At 32.3% G+C, this 23627-nt stretch overlaps 2 protein-coding genes across 2 annotated transcripts; both read left to right on the top strand.

The window, feature by feature from the left end:
- LOC109355917 (transcription factor PRE6) lies at nt 357–2425 on the top strand. Its single transcript, XM_019599197.1, has 2 exons — nt 357–875; nt 2013–2425. The coding sequence occupies exons 1-2, from the start codon at nt 747–749 to the stop codon at nt 2163–2165; spliced, it is 282 nt and encodes a 93-aa protein (XP_019454742.1). The 5' UTR covers nt 357–746; the 3' UTR covers nt 2166–2425.
- On the top strand, nt 20652–22588 carry LOC109357402 (homeobox-leucine zipper protein ATHB-13-like). Its single transcript, XM_019601349.1, has 3 exons — nt 20652–21057; nt 21175–21551; nt 22016–22588. The coding sequence occupies exons 1-3, from the start codon at nt 20940–20942 to the stop codon at nt 22370–22372; spliced, it is 852 nt and encodes a 283-aa protein (XP_019456894.1). The 5' UTR covers nt 20652–20939; the 3' UTR covers nt 22373–22588.

Genomic DNA, 23627 nt, shown 5'->3' with positions numbered 1-23627 from the left:
AGTGTTCGATTTCTAAGAGTAATACTTATTGGGAGGGATAGACATATATCCAAAAAAGACTAGAGTCTTACCTATATGCTAAGGGAATATAACTAGTAGTACGAAAATAAAGAACTTTATATTTCTTTAACAACTATTTTTATGAGCGATATTTGTTGGGAGATACAATCATATATCCTAAAAGATATTATTTCTTTACTATATATGAGATACCAATTGGTAGTAGGAAAATAAAGAATTTTATATCTTTTTAAGGATATTTTTTTAATAAAAATTAATTCAACTCTTGTCCATGCAAGTCTTACTTGAGTAAGTACACACAAAAAAACCCTATTAATAACAAGCCTAGCCCACTGTTTTCTCCCATGCAATTGTCCTCTTCAATATCCAACACCCACTCTCACATTCTCTCAAGCCTTCTTTCATGGAATCCTTTATTTCTCTGCCTCTCCATAACTTTTCTTAGCTCCTGAAAATTTGTATATTTCAAAAAGTATATAAAAAAACAAAACAAAACACCTTTTCTCCCTTGAATATTCCCTAGCTCCATACCCATCTCTTTCATATCAAATAACTTGCATATTAGTTTTCTGATTCTTCTCTGACAAACCATACCTTCCTATTTGGCACACTGCACTACAAAGCTTAGTATTATTACTTCTTTCTCTCACACATTTATCTTGAACAAGTATTAAGAGCTAGCAACATCAAATATTTCTGACACACATTCACATTCACTAATAGAAATGTCTAGCAGAAGATCTCGTTCTAGACAATCTGGTGCTTCAGCTGAAATCACTGATGCTCAAATCACTGATCTAGTTTCCAAGTTACAACAACTTATCCCTGAACTTCGAGCTAGGCGCTCAGACAAGGTATTAATGTGTCATTCTCTCTATATATCTCTCTCACTTTCATTCTCTTTCACACATAGTTTCTCTCTCATACACGCTCACATGCATTACACATAATGGATACATATTTTGTGTGGCCTTTGTTTGGCTTAGTGGTAGATAAGTCACACTAGTCCCCCCTCTTAACTTTGAGAAATTATTGCATTGTAAGGAGAAATAATAAGGACATGTTCGAAAAAGATATTTATCATAGAGTTATGCTCTTAGTAGAAAGGAAATTGTCCCATATCATATTATTTACCATTTTATTATTATTAATAAAAAAGTATATATCACATTTCTAATGAATGAGAAATAAGTGATTCATAGAGATAAGGATCTTCTGTCTCAAAAAAAAATTTGTCCCTTATCTCTACCCAATTATATTTCCCAAAATAATATAAAATATTAATTTATGTTTTTTATAAAAACAAATTCCAATAAAATAACACATTTTGATTGGTTTGGTACACCATTAGGGACACCAATAAATACAGGTGATCCTCCTCCTGCATAGAGTTGTACAAAATTTGAGACAATAGATGAGATTAGTGTTCAACATGAAATTTATATTCAAAACTAGAACCTATTTGACTAATAGATTGTCATTAGAATTTTCCAGCTCTTTGAGTTATTCAATTACTTATCATAATTTAATAATCAACTAATTTTAACTTTTTATTCTCAATAGAAAATATAAGTAATCTAATTAGGAGAGTTTTAAGGGTGTGGATCTTAGGCAAACACCTCAATTGTTTAAGGATTGCACCGCCTATATAGAGTCACATTATTTAAATATCAAAATTTGAATATCATATTTAATAATCTACAAGCTAAGTTTATACGTATTTCTAAATTACATTTAAAAATAAGACACTTCATTTGATGTCCTTTGTTGGCGTTAATGAAACATTTTCTTTAATATTAAGCATATTCCATGAGCAAATATTAATTATGTTAGTGATAAAAATATTACTATAGCATGTGTTTACTGCTGAGATTCCATGAACATATTTTCCACGCCACAGGCTGTGACTAAACAGTACTACTAGGCAATGTCATGTGTCTGCTAAAAATGAACCAACAAAACATTGATTCATGACTTTCTCCCTCTTGTAGGTTTCATCTTCTAAGGTATTGCAAGAAACTTGCAACTACATCAAGAACTTGCACAGAGAAGTTGATGATCTAAGTGATCGATTGTCACAACTTTTGGCCAACACAGACTCTAATAGTGCTCAAGCAGCCATTATTAGGAGCTTACTTATGTAATAGTCTAATTATAGCTAGTGGCCTAATGCATATTATATATAAATGTTGTGTGCATGCCCATGTCTCACTTTATTATCATTATTATATTATCATCATCCTTTCTCTTCTCTGGGTAGGGTTTGGTTTCTAGACAAATGCGAAGGGCTATAACATGGGGCTCCATTTCCATGTTTGGTTCGTTGTTATTAGTTTTATGTGATACCTTGTAGTGATTATCATCAGCTTCTATCTAGCTTAAATAAAATGTAAAATGTACTACATCTTGATGGGTTCAAATTAGTAGATATAGATTTCACAACTTTGCAGATATTTTGATATTATGTTGCATTTACGTATATATTGTGAAGTCCCCATTAGCACTCTTTGCAATTTTTCGAATCCAGAAGTTATAAGGTAGTCTAATAATTAGAGTGGATGATATAACGAATGAAGTGATAAGAAGGTTGAGGAAAGTCTCATACACTATAAATATTAGCATATTAACATTTGTGTATTAAAACAAATATTGTGAAATAAATATCAAATTTGGAGGCTGCAATGTTTGGGATTGATCTTAGTAATCTATCTTATGAGAGAAACCCAGCAGTTTTTTATGTGGACAGTGGACCCATTTAAAAGGGTCAAGGTTGATGGTGACAATGGCTACTACATGTGATATTACCCCACATGCACCATTTTCGGTTATTTGTTCTAGCCAACCCGTGATATTAATGTTTGACATTAGGACCACAATATGAAATAACTAACTCATGATCCAACCACACTTACTACCTTTGCCACCGTACATTTAAATGTCCATTTATATAAGGATAACAACAACGTCTATATGCATTCATTGTATTGTGTACTGGAGAACTACTAGGTCGAAATATCCAGGATTGGCTTGGTCAAACCTCGTAACCACTTCATTAGCATAATTGATAAACTTGATATCAAATGATAATTCCAAATTATCCTGGATCATTCTCTCAGGCCCATATCACGGACTATAAACACTTCAATACAAAGGTTTTTAGCCATCTAGGTATATATCCCTAACTTCTCTCACCAATTAAGGACTTACCACTAGCATCATGGGTTGGGATGTCAAACTTCTCTCACTAATTAAGGACTTACCCCTGTATCATGGGTTGGGATCCTCTACAGGCGAATTCAAGACTTACATTGGCTTCATAATTTATATATTTTTTGTATTTAAAAATAATTTAAGATTTGTACTATTAATTTTTTTTTAAAAACACATGTCACAATTTCCTGGGGACATTCTTTCTAGGATCATCTAGCAAGCAGAGAGATCTTTCCTCTCTCCTCTGTCAAGTTTCTTGATCCATAGAGAACTAACTTAGACACGCCTACATAAATTGAGATCACATGTCTCATTTAGTATTTTCATCTAATTAAAAAGTGAAATTTCATTAAAAGAAAAGTTATAAAAATATAAATTAACATTTTTATATTACTTTTGAAATTTGTTGGATATATATGGACATGAAGACATAATTTTTTGAGACATGTGATCTTTATTCTCTCATGCAATATATGGTGGGAAAGGTTTCTAATATTGTCTTCCAACCGCCAGGATCCTCACCATTATTAGAGAGAGAAATTATGTTTTTACATGTATTTTTAAATGTAAAAATGTAATTTCAATATAAATTAAAGGATACAAATGTTATTATTTTTTTTCATTTTTTTTTATTTTTCCACCAAACTGGCCCTTCAAGTAATGAAAAAGGAGTCTGACTTCTGACCCCAAACTAAAAAAGCTAGTTCTATAGTCAAAATTTGTTGTCCGCCTAGACATTTAGGCAATAAGAAATTATGGGTGATTAATTCATAGTTGTTTAAAGGACTTAGAATTCAGGGTAGGGGATTTTGAAGCATTATTGTGAAACACTATTGTTGCCGTCTAATGTGTTTCAAACTACTTTGAAGTCTAAACTATTTAGTGTGTGTATATGCACTTATATATCCTATAATATGAATCTTGAGATGTCTACATCTTCCGCTTTGAAAATTATTATAATAATTAGATATTGTCGAATAAAACAATGGGTTTGAGTTTGGGGAAAATTAAAATGACATTGACCCCGTTGCTCTTCCTGTTGACATTCTTTATAAACAAGAATAGTTTTATTCATGATAATCTTAAGCATCAACTAACTACACTCTCCACCTTCTACAAAAGGTTGAAGAATAATCATACATTCATATGCTCAAAGAGGAAAGAAGTAGTACACTCATGCATGGTTAATACAAACAAGAGCAAAATATATTAATTGGAACTTTCTTGCCTACATGCTTTTTAGATTCCATTTCTTTACTAAATGGAGGAAGTGGATCAAGGTTTGTCTTTCACCCACTACCATGTCTGTGGTGGTTAATAGAATTTCATCAGAACAATTCTTAGTTTCAAAAGGAATCAAACATGTGATCCTATGGCATTGTTCCTTTTCCTCATTATAGTTGAAGGTTTTGCAGGATTGGCTCACCATGCTAGGAGTGTGGGTCTCTTTGAAGACTATAAAATTGGAAATCTTGGGATAGAAGTGTGTGACCTTCAATTTACAGATGACACAATTCTAGTATGCAAGTTAGCAGTTCAAAACCATTGGAGTATTAAGAGTATTCTTAGATGTTTTGAGCTTGCTTTTGATCTGAAAGTGAACGCTCAGAAGAGTTTCTTGTTTGCTATTGAGGTTGCTTATACCTTTACTTCATCAGCAACTAACTTCCTTGCATGCAAGGTAGGCACTATTCCATTTATGTAGTGGGGGTAAATCCCTATTCTCTCTAATATTCCTACATCCTTTTTTTCTCTGTACAAAGCGTTGAAGATTTTGTTGTCCAAGCTTGTTAGTATTAAAAGAAGGTTTTTTTAGGGGAATAAGAAATGTGGTAGAGGTATTGCTTGGGTGTCTTGGGCATATATGTGCAAGCCTAAATCCAGTGGAGGTTTAGGGATTAGAGATTTATCCCGCTTCAATGTTTCGTTCTTGGGAAGTGGGGGTGGAGGAAAATTCATAAGAAATATACTTTCTGGATTAAAGTGGTTAACTCAAAATATGGTTCTGATTTATTCTCCCCAATTCCTAGATCTGCTTCTAGGTTGTGGAAAGACTTATGTAAAATAAGGTCTATCCAAGGAGAACACGAAGTTGGTTTGATGACAATATATGGAGTGATATAGGGGATGGAACATAAAATCTATTCTGATATGATATTTGGGTGGGCAATCATAGTTTGAAAGAAGTTGTTCCTTGACTTTTCTCTTTAGCTATGAATAGAAGGGTGATTGTGGTTGATTGTGGTATTTGGATCTACGATGTTTGGTCTTGAGAGGTTAAATGACATAGAGAGTTGTTTGAAAGAGAGGAAACTATGATCGGCGATTTGTTTGCTTTTATCCAGCGTCATGGATGCAAAAAGAATGTTGAGGAGAAGTGGCGATGGGCTTATATTCATTATGAAATTATATAGTGAAGTCTGTATACCTTATTCAAGTGGATCAAAGTTTTTCGCCTTTAGGTAATATTCTAAAAAAGTGTTAGATTAATTGGGTACCTTCAAAATTTTATTGTTTTATTTGGAAACTCATTAGACAAAGACTTCCAACAAAGGTTTAGTTATTCAAAAGACAAGTTATTCATTGAGTGGAAGATGTCAAGTGTGTTATTCGTTTCAATAATGAGTAATCTATTTATCATCTTTTCCTTTCTTGTGAATTTGCATCTTCTGTTTAGAAAGAAGTTTATGCATGGCTTCAACTGTCTACTGCAATTCCAATAAATTTAATTGATCTGTTGAATACACGTGAAAATATTAGAACCAACTCTAAAGCATCAAGCTTATGGAGGATGTTGTGGTTTGCTATTGTGTGGTCTATTTCAATTATGAGGAATGACTTGATTTTGAAGGAGAAAGTAGTGAGTTATGTGGATATATTAGATTTGATACTAGCTTCATCTTGGACGTGGTTTATGCAAAAATTGCTCCCACTCATCTAGTTTTTACTAATTGGTGTAAGGACCCAATAACTTGTATTTCTTTATCTTCTTAAAGGATCATTCTTTTGATCCTTCTATTGTATTAGGTTAGCACTTATTGTGCTGATTTTAATGCATTTTGCTTAATAAAAAAAATAGTAGAACTCAAAATTATACAAAAATAAGTCTTTGTTCTAATGATGTAAGGAATGTTCGATACTTATGAGTAATACATGTTGGACGGGACAACCACACACGCCTAGTTAAACTAATTCCTCTCACCCCATATGATGAATTATACACCCGTTATACCCAAAAAATCTCAAAATGATAGAAAAAACACTCAAAAACTCATCATCTTAACACATAAATCAAACCCACACATCCAATAGATTGGCATGTTTAGGTTGAGTACATCCACTATCATTCGTTCTTTCTAAGAGTAAAATGACAAAAATACTCAGCCACACACCTTCAAACTTTTATCCACAATACCTACATCATCATCACGGCTCTTACGTTACCATTTTGATTTTATAAGGGATTCTCCCAAACTACAAGGTATTCTCTCATTTGTAGTTGATTGCTATGGATTTCTAAAAGCTGAGAACTTCTAAATTTATTTTTACCTTAACTTTGAGCAACTAATTATCCACTTAGATCGCGTTATTAATCTTAAGTAGTTGGGAGAATCCCTTGGAATTGAAAATCATGGGGCAGATGTGGATATTATTGATGGTCTAAAATAGCAGCTAAGAGAAAATTGATGTGGTGGATCACTGGCTTGGGCTGATACTGTATCCAGGCTTTTCTATTTAATCTTCTACATTATCCAACTTGCTGGTCAGTTTATGTCAATATCTCACTTCGCGCAATGGATGCTTAATCAATAGGGTGTAATATTCATGCATTTGTAGTGTAAAAATTTATATTAATTAGTATATCATCATTGTTCATTTATAATGTTAATAATATATAATGTATTGACTTTATAAAAAATTATTATATTGTCAGTGCTACATTTTTCTCTAAATAATATACTACATTTTTTTTCTAAATAATATACTACAATTTTCAGCACATCATTCATTATTAATATGTTAATATTGGTTATGTATTAAACTAGAGTATATCTATTAAACTCTTGGAATTAATCACCCTTTTGCTAACTCCTAACAAATTATTCAATTAAAGTTGGGCTAAAGCCTGATATGTGACATTGAGCAGAAAGCCCAGAGCTAAGTTTTTTCTTGAATCTGTCCTTCGTTCGAAGAGGTATAAGCAGATTTATTCGAGGTATGTCTATTGCTAAACTAGTAAAAGCCCAAAGCAAAGTTTTTTTTGTACATCAAAAAATAGAAAAAAACAAGATTACACAGAAAGATCTATGTCAAGGAAATCTGAAGCACCAACCGGAGTAGAATCCAAAATCTGAAAAGTTGAACTTGAAAGAAAACCAATAAAGTCCGCCAAACATTTAGCTTCTCTTGGAATAAAGTGAATTTGAACGTCCCAACAACGAGTAAGTAACTAACGTATCTGAAAGGTATGGATATGGTTGGCAATAAACCAAATCAACTCGATATTCGTTTGAAACCTGACTTATTATTTAACTCGATAAATTTTGGTTCATGAACCAAATGAGTTGAAAATTGAACTCGTATATATATATATATATATATTGTTTAATTGAATCCAAATCCTCTTAGACTAGAAGGTCCGGTACTGTATGGGATAGTGGCACATGTCCTTCAAAATAAATTTAACAATATAAATTTTAAATCCAAAAAATTTATAAATCATCAATCCTATTATAACAATACATCCTAGATTTAATATTTTAAAGCTAAATCTCAAGTTTATGCTCCCTCAAATGGTCCATTTCTATTAAATAGTCTGTTCTCTCCTAGCTTTATAGAAGTAATCAAAGGAAATAAACCAAAATTTATTGAACCAAATTTGGGATCAAATATATTCCAGAGTTATACTCATCCATGATGCAGCAACCTTCCTTTTCCTAATATGTATACATCCTTAATGTCATTACATCAAGACAATGTTCCATGCTTTCTTGTAGAAAATCTTGTTATGTAATTGTTATTAAAACAACGTGTTTACTTGTAATTCGTAAGATGCCACAATCTAAAGCTTGTATACTTGATTGAGCTTTGTGGAAGTAAATCCTTGACACTGTGTCATGTATATATCCTATTGCAAGAATGTATGTTATCAAGATCTAACCTGAAGTTTCATTTCAGCAGGAAAAAGTGTATGCTATCAGGATCCAACCGGAAGTGAAGTATATTCAAGTCTGAAGTTTCATATCAATCGAAAAAAGTGTATGACTTTATAAGTGGAAAACATCGTAAAATTATCCTATTAAAGGTTTCGATTCAAGACCTGTTATTTTATGGTAATTCTTCACTCGTCCTATAACTTGACAGTAATAAGATTCCATGATAGCCGGAAGCTGTAAGTCGTGGATAGATACAAGTGGAGTTGGGATCCTCTTCATTAATGGAGAGGCAAAAAGAAAAAATATAAAATGATTTGACATTTTTATCCTTAAAATATAATAATATAACATTTTTACCCATATGGGTAAGTGCAAAGTAATCACTTACCTTTCTATGAATGGAGAGTATCCCAACTCATATAAGTGATACCTAAAAGGAAAAACAAAATAGAATGTCAACCCCCTCCCACACCAAAGGAATCATGTTAAACACATTAAACTAAATTACTACTTAAGATCACTAAAAAAAAGTAAACTACTAGTTAAGATGAATATATAGAACAGTTTGGTTAGACGTTCTATTTAAATTGTTTATTACTTTTTCTTTGTGATAACTTTATTTTATATTTTATCTCTTTTTAGGTAAACCCTCTTTATCTATGAAATAAATGGCATCGCCAATATGTAGCCAATCTAGGAAGTGACCCCCGCAATAGACGGTTTTTATGCATGGTCCATTTGTTCCCTTCACAGAGTAAAATAACATGGTCACGAGCAAAATATCATAAAGTCACATAACTTATCAGTAGCTCGCAAATCACCATCCATGCATATTTATTTTATGAGTAAAACATTGTGATAGGTATTTAAATTACGATAAAGTCACATAACTTTTCAGTAGTTCTCACTTAATAGACTAATTTTTTGAGTTGAACTCTTTCATATACTTAAGTTTTAACGATCTCCTTTTAAAAAATCCGAAAAATGTAAAACAAGCGAGAATTTGGAAGGAACAATTAAAAGAAGGAAATATTATTTAGAAAGAAAAGGATGTCAAGCAAAGATAGCACATGGTATTTGAGTAAGCGGAAGATACCAGAAGCATAAGAGCATGTGGAGGAGAACATTTATTAGCTATTGCTTAATTTTCCACTTTAAATTTCAATTTTTTTTTAATGATATTTCATATTTTAAATTATTTAATTGAAAGGGAAAACATAAGGAGAAAAAAATGTTTTAAGGAACATGGATCCACCCAATGCCAATAAGGCATATCCTTGCTTCCAATTTCCAACTAATAAAGGCATGTGGAGTAATAAGAGATGTTGTCTTTGGCTAAATATTAAAGCTGTATTTCTATGGGACCTATTCATGTTCCATCATCACCAATGCTAAGATTAGCAGGTCCTTCTATTCCTTTCTTTAGAAAAATAAAAATTTAAGGCTGGTATTGATTTTTCTCCATCAGAACCAAAGTTATATTTTGCATAACTAAAATACTAATTGAAAGCTAAAGGCTGAATAGTCAGACTGAAAAATCTGAAGAAAAAAATCACTTCAAAGTCATATTATGTGTGCCTTGCTATTTTAAATTGTAACAATAATTATAAAGGAGATTTGAATTAAGTTTTTTCCTTTACAATTGCCACAATTTTGCAAAAAGAATGACACTAAGGCTTTGTTTGGGAGTTAGGAGGGAAAGGAAAGGAGAGGGATGAGAGGGTAAAGAGGAGGGAGGAAAGGAAGGAGAAGGGATGGCAAATCCAACTAAACCCCTCTCTTGTTTGGGAGTGTGAAATTTAGATTGAAGGGGATGGAGGGTTAATATAATACAAAAATACTATTTTATCCATATTCCTCCTTTAAAAAATCAATAGTATGTTATGTATTATATGTTATAGAATAATATTAGTAAGGGTAGTTAGGTAATTTGGCTTATTTTCCTCCCAAAACACCCCAATTTGGGGGAACTAGGTATTTTGGCATTTGGAGGGTTTGAGGGGGTTTGAAAAATCCTTCAAAACCCTCCCTTCTCCTCCACTAAACTCCCAAACAAGGGAATCCCTCTCCTAAACTCTCCCCTTCCTTCCCTCCCCCTCCAAAATGTTACTCCCAAACACACCCTAAGTGGGATACATGTGTATTCCAATTCGTAGGGGTTAAATGTAGAAGGCTAATAGGCTAACCTATCAAGTTAGAAATGTTTGTGATAAAATTAGTTAATCAACAACTAGTGGATAACTTTAAGAGCTTATAAGACATCGACTACTTATAGGACATAAACAACTTTTTAAATGGCTTACAAAATTAAGACGTGAAAATCCATGCATTTTCTACAAATTCTTACTTTGAGTTTCTGATTATTTAAAGTGTTCTACATTAATTTAGCTTTAAGCACAAAATGATTTTAATGAGTTTTAGATCAATTTACTACATATAAAGTTTCCCTAGATAAATTTAATTTATCAATTGAAGTTTGCTACTTAACCACGCTTTATGCTTAGTTATATGCGGTATTTCTAAATTGTAAAGTGAAAACGTTTAGCTTGTATCCTCGTACAAAGTATATTTAGGCAACTAGATAAATATTATGTTAAATTGCTGAAATGGAGAACCACTTTGTGCCTGAGGTTGTATAAAAAGTCCATAATCTATTTTCATGAAGTTTTTTTTAGAAGTAAAATACTCTATCCGGTTAGCATACAATTATCCATCATGGGTGAGCTTTGTTTAGGTCCAAAAGGACTAAGTGTTAAAAAAAATATCGACTCACACCAAGTTTACTCAATGCCATTTTTGTCACATGTTTAATAATTATTGATCAACTTAGGGATGATGTAGGACAAGTTGGGATGCAATTTCCTTACCCTTCATAATTGATGAGTCAATATTTGGACCTAAGCCTATCCTTCTAGGCCTGATGAATTGATTTTGTATAAGATATTTCCTTCTTAGCCTAGTTATATGAATATGGATCCTATGTTCGTGTATTTCGAATTTTTCATTTTTAATTAATTGACCTTTTTTTAATTAGACTGAGACAGGAAATTGGGACAGATGATCACTCAGAGATTAACTATCATTTGTTATTTTCAAAATAAATTGTTATTATCAATAGTTAAAAATGGGTGTGTGTAAAGAGATTTTATGAAAAATGTTGTCTAAATATCAATGTTGAAAAATAAAGTCACCACTTTAGATTAGGTTAAGTTTAAAAATTATTGAAAAATAAAGTTAATGAAGATAGTGATTTTTTATAATTTATGTTTGGGTATTATTTGTTAGGAAATTTTATTTACTTCTTATATATAATGGAAAAGGATGCGAAATTATAAAAGGACTTGACTACTATATAATTTGAGGATTAATACATATTTACTTTATATGTTTTTAAAGAATATATTTACTTTCTCATTTTAGAGAGAGGCTCATTTTATAGGAATCAAAGTCATAATATTTTTTTGTTACTTTTTTATATTTATTCTGACAATTATCTTATCAAAATTTGTGGAATAATATTTGCTTTGGTTTAAAATTTCTTTTTAAGGACATAAAATAAAATATACTATTAATTCATTAATAAATCTAAACACAATAAATCTATTTTTAATTTTCTTATTTTTAAACTCGCTTTAAGATAGTACTTGTAAACAGATATCCTAATAAAAAAAACTTGCAAGCAGATATATCCTATAAAAAAAAATACTTTGTAAAAAGATACACAAATGGGTGAGAATAAAGTTACTACTCCCAATTTTATTCATGTCAAAATCAAACCATCAAATTTGAATGTACAATCAATTGATTGACCGTTAAATCAAACAAGAACTAGTGGTCGTGCATCTTCATGGCTGAATAAGCTAATTTGGGACCATGTGTTGGAAATTTAATTCCTTTTATTAGGTCCCACATGTCCGTAAACTTTCTATATGAAATTATAATTAATAGTATAGTTAAGTGTACTTTTACTTGAAAATTATATAAATTCTAATTTTTTTTCGTTTCTCACATGCATCCTCACATTGGATACAATACTGTTCAAGTCGGGAACATCTACAGGTACGTGGGACTAACTCTCCTAGTGGACATTTTTCTATCCACAAGACTCGAACTCAATACCTTACTTAAGGAGAATCAAATATGTAACTTGAACCAACGTCCGTTGCTATATAAAATCTAATATGAGTTAGTTTTTTTTCTTTTTTAAGAAAAGGATGAATTTCATGATTTAGCAATTTTTTATTTACTTTTTGGCTAGAATATATATCCCTTCCTTTAGATCAAAAACTAATTTTTTAGATATTAGATATTATGATTGGTATGAATTGAATTCATTTTTTACATTATTACAATTCCTTATTGATGATATATTTATATGTTGTTGTTTATATTAATATTATCCTCTACTGAACTCTTCCTACGGGCAATACATTTAAACTAAAAAAAATTAAGATGGTAGTTTGTAATTCAAAAAGTAATTGAAAGTTAGTTAGATTTGAGTATACTTACTATATAAGCTAGGAAGGGTGTACCTAACTAACTAGAACTTGAAACACCATAAATAAAAATTCAGTTTTCTCATTCATCTTCTTCATTCCTTCTTGCAAATTCTATTTACTAATCTTCATTCATTTCCATCTAAACTATCCAATGTTCTAATAAAATTGGTATTAAGAGATAGGTTCACAAACTTCTTTCTTCTCAATCCCACGACTCCTTCATGTCTTCTTTAACATGAATGGGACAAACTGGTTTCCTTGCAAATCTGTCAATACTTGACGGAAAGAACTGGAATCGATGGCGAATTCAAATGACAATTATCATGGGATTCCAAGATGTCAGTGAAATTGTGGAAGAAGGGCTTTTAGAGTTGACATAGGCATCAACAGAAGCACAAAAGAATGTGTATAAAGAGAGAGTAAAGAAAGATTGCAAGGCTATGTTCTTGCTGCATCAATGTGTTGATGAAGCACCTTTTGAAAAAATATCATAAGTATGGTCAGCAAAGGAAGCATGCCAAATTCTTGAGAAGAGCAATGAATGAGCTGAACAGTTGAAAAAGGTAAGGCTATAAACCATGAGAAGACAATATGAGCTGATACAAATGGACTCAGGAGAAAGGATTGCAGATTTCTTCAATAGAGTAATCAACCATACTAATGCAATGAGGGCTAGTGGTGAGAACTCTAAGCCCAAAATTTGACCATATAGTTGTTGCAATTGAAGAATTTAAGAAGATAGAGGAATTTCAAATAGTGGACCTACAAGGATCACTTGAGGCTCATGAATAGAGACTAATAGAAAGGTCTATGGAGAAGCCTACTGAACAGGCTTTGCATGCATATACCTCAAGAAGAGGTGGCTGTAAGGGAGGTCAAAGAAGCGAAGCCAGAGGAAAAGAGCAAAGAATGGGGAACTTTAGGTATCCTCAATTCACTGATCAAGACAGGTCTAAATCTGATCAAGTAGAACAACCATCAAGAAGAGGGAAATATCATAGATGACAAGAGAACAAGAAGAAAGTGGATAGAAAGAAGCTGAAGTGTTTTAATTGTGACAAATTGGACACTTCAGCAGTGAATGCCAATCAAATCCAAGTCATGGTGGACATCATGACAAATCTCACAATGAAGCTCACTTGGCCAAAAAAGAGAGCACTACAAGCCTGAATGATGAACCAGTATTATTGATGATGACTATAGATTGTGAGCCAAGCGGTGATAATAGATGGTATGTAGACTCGGGATGTTCAAACCATATGACTAGAAATAGGAGTTGGCTAGTGAATTTTGATGATAGAAGAAAGACCAATGTAAGGTTTGCAGATAGCAGACTCATTCAAGAAGAATGGACACATAATGTCTTGATCAGTAGGGAAGATATGAGGAATGTGTTGATAGCTTATGTGCTTTATGTTCCCAACATGAAGAGTAATCTACTCAACTTGAGACAATTGGTGGAAAAGGGTTCTCAGTGCAAATGCATCAAGGCATTCTGGAAATCTTTGATGTTGCCAACAAGAATATCTTGAAGGTACCTCTAGCACAAAATAGGACCTTTCAAGTCAGTCTAAGAGCTTTTTAAACACGCTTCTTATCAGCTACATCCATCACAGAAGATTCATGACTATGGCATATGAGATTAGGACATTTGAAATTCAGAAACTTGAAAACACTAAAATCTAAGGACATGGTTAAAGGTCTACCACCTATTCAGGCCCCTAACAAGGTATGTAATTATTGTCAAATAAGTAAACAACCTAGATCCTCATTTAGCATATACACTCCCTCAAAAGCAAATGAACTGTTACATGTCATATACTCTAATGTGTGTGATCCTTTTGACACACCATCATTAGGTGAAGTAGGTACTTTGTAACATTTGTTGATGAACTGAGTAGAAAATTGTGGTTGTATCTAATAAAGACCAAGAGTGATGCATTTTCAGTGTTCAATATATTCAAGAGTTTGTGCATAAGGTAACTGCTCCATACACACCTCAGCACAATGGCATAGCAGAAAGAAGAAATAAAACCATTCTGAATATGAGCAGGAGTATGCTAAAAGGAAAGGAATTGCCACATGAGTATTGGGGTGAAGCAGCAGCCATTGCAGCCTATATCTTAAATAGGTGCCCACCCAAAAGACTTATTGGCCTAGTACCTGAAGAAGTTTGGTCAGGAGTAAAATCCTATGTGAAACACCTAAGGATTTTTGGATCCTTCTGCTACAGGCATATACCAGATCAAAAGAGGAAGAAACTAGATAATAAGGCTGAAGCTATGATTCTACTAGGATATAACTCCACAAGGTCATACAAGTTGTACAATCCTGATACAAAACAAGTAATGTTTAGTAGGGATGTGTACTTTGATGAGTGCAACTCATGGAAAGGACTAAGGGATAATCTTACTGCTTTGACCCATGTTCATCTTGATTGGGACTGATGAATCAGTGTTGGATGAGAGGATACAAGACACAAACCCTTCAAATCAACAAGAAACCAATAGACCAACAAGAACAAGGAACCCACCTATGTGACTATCAGATTATGTCCTAAGTACTGATGATACAGTAAATCAAGAAGGGGAAATGGTACAATATTTGGCATTGTTTGCTGATGTAGAATCTATCAACTTTGAAGAAGCAGTGTCAAACAGAACTTGGAAGGTAGTCATGATAGAAGAGATTAAATCAATAGAAAAGAATGATACTTGTGAATTGGTAGAACTACCAACTAAAAAGAAGCCAATATTTGCCAAGTGGATCTTCAAAGTAAAGTTGAAGCCTGATGGAACAATAGCTAAGCATAAAGCTAGATTAGTTGCAAGAGGATTTGTGCTAAAGGAAGGACTTGATTACTCTGATGTGTTTGCACCAGTGGCTAGATTGGAGACAATAAGGCTAATAGTAACTCTGGCTAGCTGGAAGAAATGAAGCTTCTGACAACTAGATATAAAATCAGCCTTCCTAAATGGTCAATTAGAAGAAGTAGTGTATGTCACTCAACCTCTTGGCTTCATCACTAAAGGCAAGGAACGCAAAATGTTTAGAATAAAAAAGGCACTATATAGATTGAAGCAAGTACCTAGAGCATGGAACAAGAGCATTAACAAATTCTTGTTCAACTCTGGCTTTCACAAATGTGAAGGGAATATGGTGTGTACACCAAATCAACAACCAAAACAAAGATGTCTTACTAATTTGCCTCTATGTAGATGATCTCCTGGTAACTGGAAGTTGCTCAGAGGGAATTGAAGAGTTAAAGGTGAGTTTGAAATGATAGACCTAGGAAGACTCTCTTACTTCCTTGGTCTAGAATTTCAACACACAAGAAGGGGATTGTTCATGCATCACAGGAAGCATCTACTTGAGGTTCTGAGTAAATTCAACATGATGAATTGTAACTCAACTAAAACTCCAGCAGAAATGAACTTAAAGCTAGGAAAGTGTAAGGAAGAAGAGGCTGCAAATGCCACTGCATTCAGAAAGATAGTAGGCAGTCTCAGGTACATTTGTCACACACGACCTGAAATCTTATTCAATGTAGGATTAGCTAGCATATTCATGAGCAATCCAAGGAACTCTCACATGCTTGTAGCCAAGAGAGTCCTTAGATACCTAAAAGGAACCACAGATTTTGGGATCATCTTTCCTCATCAAACAGAAAATATCAAACCTCAACTAATAGCTTACTCAGACTTTGATTGGTGTGGTGATATACTGGACAGGAAAAGCACAATGGGATATGTCTTCCTAAATGCAGGGGCTCCAATCTCTTGGTGCTCAAAGAAGCAAATGGTAGTGACTTTGTCAACATTTGAGGCAGAGTACATTGCAGCATGTCAAGCTTCATGACTATCTGTAATATTAGAAGAGCTTGGTGCTAAAGATGAAGAAGGGGTTGAACTGAATATGGATAACAAATCAGTTATAAACTTGGCAAGAAATTCAGTCTCACGTGGATAGAGTAAGCATATAGAGACCAAATATCACTACCTAAGACAACAAGTAGTAGAAGGGAAGACTAACTTGCTACATTTCAAAAAAGAAGTGCAAGTGGCTGATATTTTAACCAGGGCAATGAAGATTGAAAGATTCAAAGAGTTGAGAAAAATGATAGGAGTATGCAACTTCAAAAAGACTGAATTGGCAAATTAAAATTGTTGGAGTAATTGTAATTGAGTAGATAAAGTAGTTTTTAAATCATGGGGTGTTAGTTTGTAAAATTCAAAAAGTAATTGAAAGTTAGTTAAGATTTGAGTGCACTTACTATATAAAGAAGGGTATACCTAACTAATTAGAACTTGAAAAACTAGAAATAGAAATTCAGTTTTCTCATTCTTCTTCTTCATTCCTTCTTGCAAATTCTATTTTCTAATCTTCATTCATTTCCGTCTAAACTATCCAATGTTCTAACATAAGATACTAAACCAATCCTCATTATACAATATTGCGTATTTATCCTCTTATATTATTGTTTATTATATTTTTCTCTCCCCTTAACTCCAACCACAAAATAATATCCACTTAAGTCCCTGCTAGATTGTTGGCTGGGACATGGAGTTGGAAGATGTACTACAAACTTTATTCATATCAAAATAATATCCACAAAATTGTTTACTATGTCCTTTTTACTAGTTCACGTTGAAACCTAAAATTCAAAAATTAGACTCAGACTTACTACACTCTCTGGCAACGTGCAGTTTTAAAGAATATAGCAACCTCCTGTTGTCGTTATAATTTCTCAAAAGCCATGCTTTACATTCATAATAGTATCTTCCTTGTTACATAAGCCACACTACTAACTTAAAAGGGAATCCAAATCTTTGAGCATTTGATCTTGTAATGTGTTGAAACTGTTCGGAAGTAAGCCTAGTGGCTTGTCTAGTTCTCTTAAACATGATTTAAATATTTGATGGACTATTTATTTTATTGTCAATTGGTTTTGAGATGAAATTTTAACATAATATTTATGTCAAAGCCCAACTTCGTTCTTTTCGTAGTCATGAAGCAAAATTAATCATTTGCCTAACAAACTAAGTCACATATCGTCTGTCTCATTCTCTTGGGTATACATGTTAAGACTACTCTATTATTTATTTGAATACTGAATATGCCATATTGAAATGATACATTTCATGTATACATATAGAAAAAATGTATGCATTGACAGTATATGAGTTTTATACATTGTTATTGCATTATCCACCAATTAATGTTTAATCGTCATTGATTTTTCTAAAAAGTATTGGGAAGTAAGTCCCACATCGCCTATCTCATTATCCTGGGAATGATTTAAATACATATTGGGCTGCTCCTCTCATTGTCAATTGGTTTTGAGATGGAACCTTAACAAAAAGTAATATAAATAAATTATGATTGATGTACTGACTGTGTATACATCTTTACACTATAATGCATGAATATACACTCTTATATATTTATATATGTGATATACAACAATATTCAACCACACTCATATGACATAAATACTTATATTTGATGAGAGGGTTGGAATATTTAAAATGTGTACAAGTGTTGAAGGACAATTTGAAAGGGTTGTTGGCAAATAGCTAAGAAGGAGAAAGGAGCAGTGTAAATTGTGTGATGTAGATGTACATATACTTATATATTGAGTGGGGGAAAAGGACAAAGAATACCAACTTCAAAGGGTAATAACAGTGGGGATATAGATTCAACTCTCATAGCCTCATCATACATGCAAAAACACATAGAGTTATGAGATAGGGGTTGAGTTGAAAGAGATAATGGTTGATGGGAAAGAGCTTCATCCAAATGCACGATACTTGTTGGTAGGTTAGGTAGCAAACCCTGCCCCTCTTCATTGGACCCATACCCTTTAGATTCCTTCCCCTTCACTCTTTTCCCTCATCTCTCTCCTTCCATTTGCAAGGAAAATTCTACATTGCTATTAAGTGGTGCCACTCTTCTTTTGTTTTATTTTTTTTTAAATTGGGTTATTAAATTATTTGATTTGATATAAAGTACAGTTTTTTCTATCTTGTCCTTTTATGCATTAAGTAATGATATTTTTTAATTTATGGACAATGACTTATCATTTTTCATATGTATGTTTGTCCCTCAAAAAGTATGAGGGACTATACCTTAGCCTCATATGAATTTGAAAATTGTTTGAAAATCTAATAAGACAATACACTACTAAATCAACTCTATATTGGTTTTTCTATTTTGTGTGTGGTGAATACTGATTTATTATTATATGAAAATACAATTTATAAGAAAAATTAAGAATACCATATTTCAAAATAATAAGAAATATATCACTCTCCAATGAAAACTTGTACTATGTCAAGAGTTTAGTAATGGATGTAAATCCAGAAGAATAATTTTCTTGACACACTTCATTTAAGCGGGTAACTTTTATTTACTTAAGAAACTATGATTATTAACATTCATAATGATGATCTGAAAATGAAAATTACTCTTACACTTTTGTAATGCCATTACACACCGCTTTTCTCTTTTTTGAATTTATGATGGTTTGTATGGTTAGAACTTATTTGGATTAAAATTCCTTGCAGTTCTTGAAAGCAACCATATGGTGTGCAGATCATGATCTTATCATTAATATTACTGAATTGCAATTTTTGATAATAAATTTATCATATAACAAAACATACTCAAACCAAAATACAGGAACTAATCGGTTAGTTATATAATCGTAAGACGCTTAAAATAAAATAACTAATAATATGTGCTTCTATTTATCATACTTTATATTACGTTACCTTTGATATCGGTGCCAAAATATGGGGACTTAATTAGACCTATCAAAAAACACAATCCTTTTTGGACTTAAAGTTGTAACCAACTCATATCCCTTTTTTCTTAAGTAACCCAATCCTTCACAAAATAAACATAGCATACAATTATCACATCTCCATGTTAGTTTAACTTTTTCCTAAGAAAAGCTCTCTACACTATACCCATCTTTCCCTCTAAATAACATCACTAACCCCATCAAATGTCTTTCTTTTATGCTTTTATTAAGAAATCATTACGACCATTTCCTCTAAAGTCACCCACTTCAAATTAACAATCATAATAACAGAATCTCTATTTCCTATTTGCCTTTAACAAAGGAATCATAAAAGACATGAAATTAAAGAGTCTAGCTTCAATGCCCAAATTGCCAATTCCATCATTATATTTAAAGACAATGTGTCATTGTAAAGGATAACCCATCTACTTGTCTCCTAAGTTTACAACTAGTTTATCATTAGGAAAATAATTACAAGTTGTGAGCATACACATGGGATAAGATCCTATGTTCTATAATTTTTCTCGTCTGTCTTGTGTCCTTAACTAGTTAAACTTTACAAAATAATATTAAAATATTATTTTATTATTATTCTTTTTAATTTAATGGAGCTTTCTAATTAACTTAGGACACAAAGTGATCCCATCCATACACATGCAAGCACTCTATTGGAATATTATTTGACAAGTTGAGGCAAAGAAGCAATCTTTCCTTTTCTTCTTTCTAAATACAATTCCTTTTTTCTTTATTATTTTAATTTCAAAAATTAAACATCATTATAGCATCTAATCATCACCATTTTTTTCTTTAAATGCTTAACTAATTGGTTTTCCTTTTATGTACATAAAATTTAGTGGAGTTTCTTTATTATTTTTTATTTGAAACTACTTGGTTACAACAAAAAATATAAGAAAAATAAAAGGAAAAACCAGTAATATATATAGAAGTTGATGTGTAGAACTATAGATTCAATTTCATACACCCCTCTCACCTCTTCTTCCCAAATTCTTTTTCCTTTACAAATATAAACATAAGGAGAACAAAAGCTAGCTCTTAAACTTATAAAGTTTATAAGCCATATACTATGAAGAAGTTGTCCATTTTTTCCAATTGAAGAACTAATTTACTCCAAACTCCAAAGTATTAATCAAAGGATATTGTGCAGTAATGAGTAAACCTTAGTATTTGTCATTCAACATGATGATCATAATATCATTCAGCTCATGATCTTCAAGATTTGTAGCACCAATGAATATGGCTTTCTTCTCAGCAAATTTCATGCTACAAACCCCTCACCATGATGAACACCAACCTCCACCTTCACTCAACTCAATTTTACCAACATGTACACCTCAAGATTATCATGGTAATACTACTATTCTCTCACTCTAAAACACATGAGTACATAAACAAACATAAGCACACACTCAAATATATTTAGATTTTCTTTGTCTAATAAACATGTTTCAAATTATGTTTTTAGGGGGACCATCTTTTCTAGGCAAGAGATCCATGTCATTTTCAGGGATTGAACTTGGAGAAGAAGTTAATGCGGAGGAAGATTTCTCTGATGATGGATCACAAGCAAGTGAGAAGAAAAGGAGGCTTAACATAGAACAAGTGAAGACACTTGAGAAGAGTTTTGAGCTTGGAAACAAGCTTGAACCTGAGAGAAAGATGCACCTTGCAAGGGCTCTTGGGTTGCAACCTAGGCAGATTGCTATTTGGTTCCAGAATAGAAGGGCTAGGTGGAAGACAAAGCAGTTAGAGAAAGACTATGATCTTCTTAAGAGACAGTATGATGCTATGAAGTCAGATAATGATGCACTTCAAGCTCAGAACCAAAAACTTCAAACTGAGGTTTGTAGTTTTCTCTTGAAACTCATAAAATAATTATATGTCTCTCTAGTCTCCTATTTACTTTGACTAGTTTTTGCTTATTAAACCAATTATGTAGAAAAAAATGATGAAGATATGGAGATGTTCTAGTTCTGCTATATGATTGTTTTGATTCTGTGTACTATAGCATAAAGCTTGGTAATTATAATCCTTTCATCTTTTTTTTTCTTCCAAGTATTTATGCTTTTTCTGTCTTTTGATTAGTTTTCAGAACCATTCCTTTCACTCACTTTAACTTTTTAAAAACCATTTTATTTAATACATCTACAGTTACTTCATCAAGACCCAATGATTCATTTCCACTTTAATCACATCATTTTGTTACAAAATCCCTTCAATCCTACCATATTTTGGTTTTATGGTCCTTCTTTTCTGCATGTTATTTTGTATTACCTGATTTTTTTCTGCTGTGACTACTGCACCAGATATTGGCACTGAAAAGTAGAGAGCCAACTGAATCAATAAACCTGAATAAGGAAACAGAAGGATCTTGCAGCAATAGGAGTGAGAATAGCTCAGAAATCAAGTTAGATATCTCAAGAACAAAAGCTATTGATAGTCCTCTCTCACCACATCTTACTAGCATACCCTTTTTTCCATCATCCTCAGCTACTAGGCCAACAACTACAGTGACTCAACTTTTTCAAATTGCTTCAAGACCTGAACTTCAGTGCCAAAAGATTGATCAAGTTACCAAAGAAGAAAGCTTAAGCAACATGTTTTGTGGCATGGATGACCAATCTGGGTTCTGGCCTTGGTTGGAGCAGCAACAATTCAATTGAATATATTATGAGAGTTCGTTGTTTAAATATTGGAATGTGGTTTTTTTTCTGTGTAATCAAGAGTGTGTTAATTAGTTAGCATACTCTCAGTTCTTAAATATTAATTATTCCATGTTTTGGAAACTTGATGTATAAAATAGGATATATCAAGTAGAAGTTTTTCTAGTGGGGCTTGGTTATTTTTATATCAAAGAATAAAAAGTTAATCACTTTTTTCCAAGTTAATCATTTGTAACTAGTTTTCTTGAAATTTTGAGTAAAGGGCTGTGATTGAATTAATGGGTAATGAGAAAAATTATAGGATTAAGTCACTTTGAAAATTGAGTTTAGTGAAATCTGAACCATTTCGGAATCTAAGTCTAGGATTTTAATTCAAAATTAGGATAATGGAGAGGCAAATACATTACAAATAATATAAAAAAACATAAGATATAACATTTTTATCCTTTAAATATAATTATATGACATTATAAGTGTAAAAACAAGAATTTGTCTCGGGGAGAGGATACTAGTTCTTAATTTAATGACTCCAATTTGCTAAAGCTACCAAATCACTGGATCCAAATGTGAAAATTTCCAAGTGAAACCAAGCTTTGCTAGTGTTTGATTGTATATATGCAATTATAGCATGGGCCATTAAATTAAAGTGTGGGAGTCTCCTTTCATTTTTTAGCCAATCCAATCATTTTTGCTTGCTTTGGAATCATACCTTTGTACTGTTTAGCAAAAAAATGTTTGCTGGTGCCTTGAAGAAAGACCCTGCAATGATTTATGCTGATTTCATCAATTAGTACAAAAGAGGGAACAAAATCCACTCCTACTTCACAAAGTAAAAAAATGGTGGTCCGAACATAAGGCTTTAACCTAATAAAGTTGGGATAAATATACACAGTCTTACCCATTCCATAGGAAACATATTTGTTTGTTATAAAGATATTGGGAAAAAAGAGAATCAAACCCACATTCCAAGAGGGGAAGAAGACAAGCAGATGAAATAGTGGAAAAAAACAAAAGAGAGTTGGAAATGGTCATTCTCATGAATAGGACGTTGTCCATTTTGTTGTTCATGACAAAGTTGAAAAAGGAGGTATCATGAAATTTTAGGTACCTATAATCTTCAGAATATTGATTTGAATAAAAAACTCTCCATTTTGCTTTCTATTATAAAGACGTTAAAAAAATTAACAATTGTATATCATTATACATGTTAACCGTTCACCAAAGTACTTGGAAAATAGTAGAAACTTTAAATTTA

Source organism: Lupinus angustifolius, chromosome LG09, assembly GCF_001865875.1.
Source record: "Lupinus angustifolius cultivar Tanjil chromosome LG09, LupAngTanjil_v1.0, whole genome shotgun sequence".
Classification (NCBI taxonomy): Eukaryota; Viridiplantae; Streptophyta; class Magnoliopsida; order Fabales; family Fabaceae; genus Lupinus; species Lupinus angustifolius.
This window is presented reverse-complemented; position numbering and strand designations above follow the sequence as displayed.

Bases quoted from the DNA above. Each gene is read 5' to 3' on its own strand.
- LOC109355917 (XM_019599197.1), top strand. From the start codon at position 747: ATGTCTAGCAGAAGATCTCGTTCTAGACAATCTGGTGCTTCAGCTGAA. The intron at 876-2,012 runs GTATTAATGTGT...TCCCTCTTGTAG, and splicing joins GAGCTAGGCGCTCAGACAAG to GTTTCATCTTCTAAGGTATT.
- LOC109357402 (XM_019601349.1), top strand. From the start codon at position 20,940: ATGAATATGGCTTTCTTCTCAGCAAATTTCATGCTACAAACCCCTCAC. The intron at 21,058-21,174 runs GTAATACTACTA...TTATGTTTTTAG, and splicing joins TACACCTCAAGATTATCATG to GGGGACCATCTTTTCTAGGC. The intron at 21,552-22,015 runs GTTTGTAGTTTT...CTACTGCACCAG, and splicing joins ACCAAAAACTTCAAACTGAG to ATATTGGCACTGAAAAGTAG.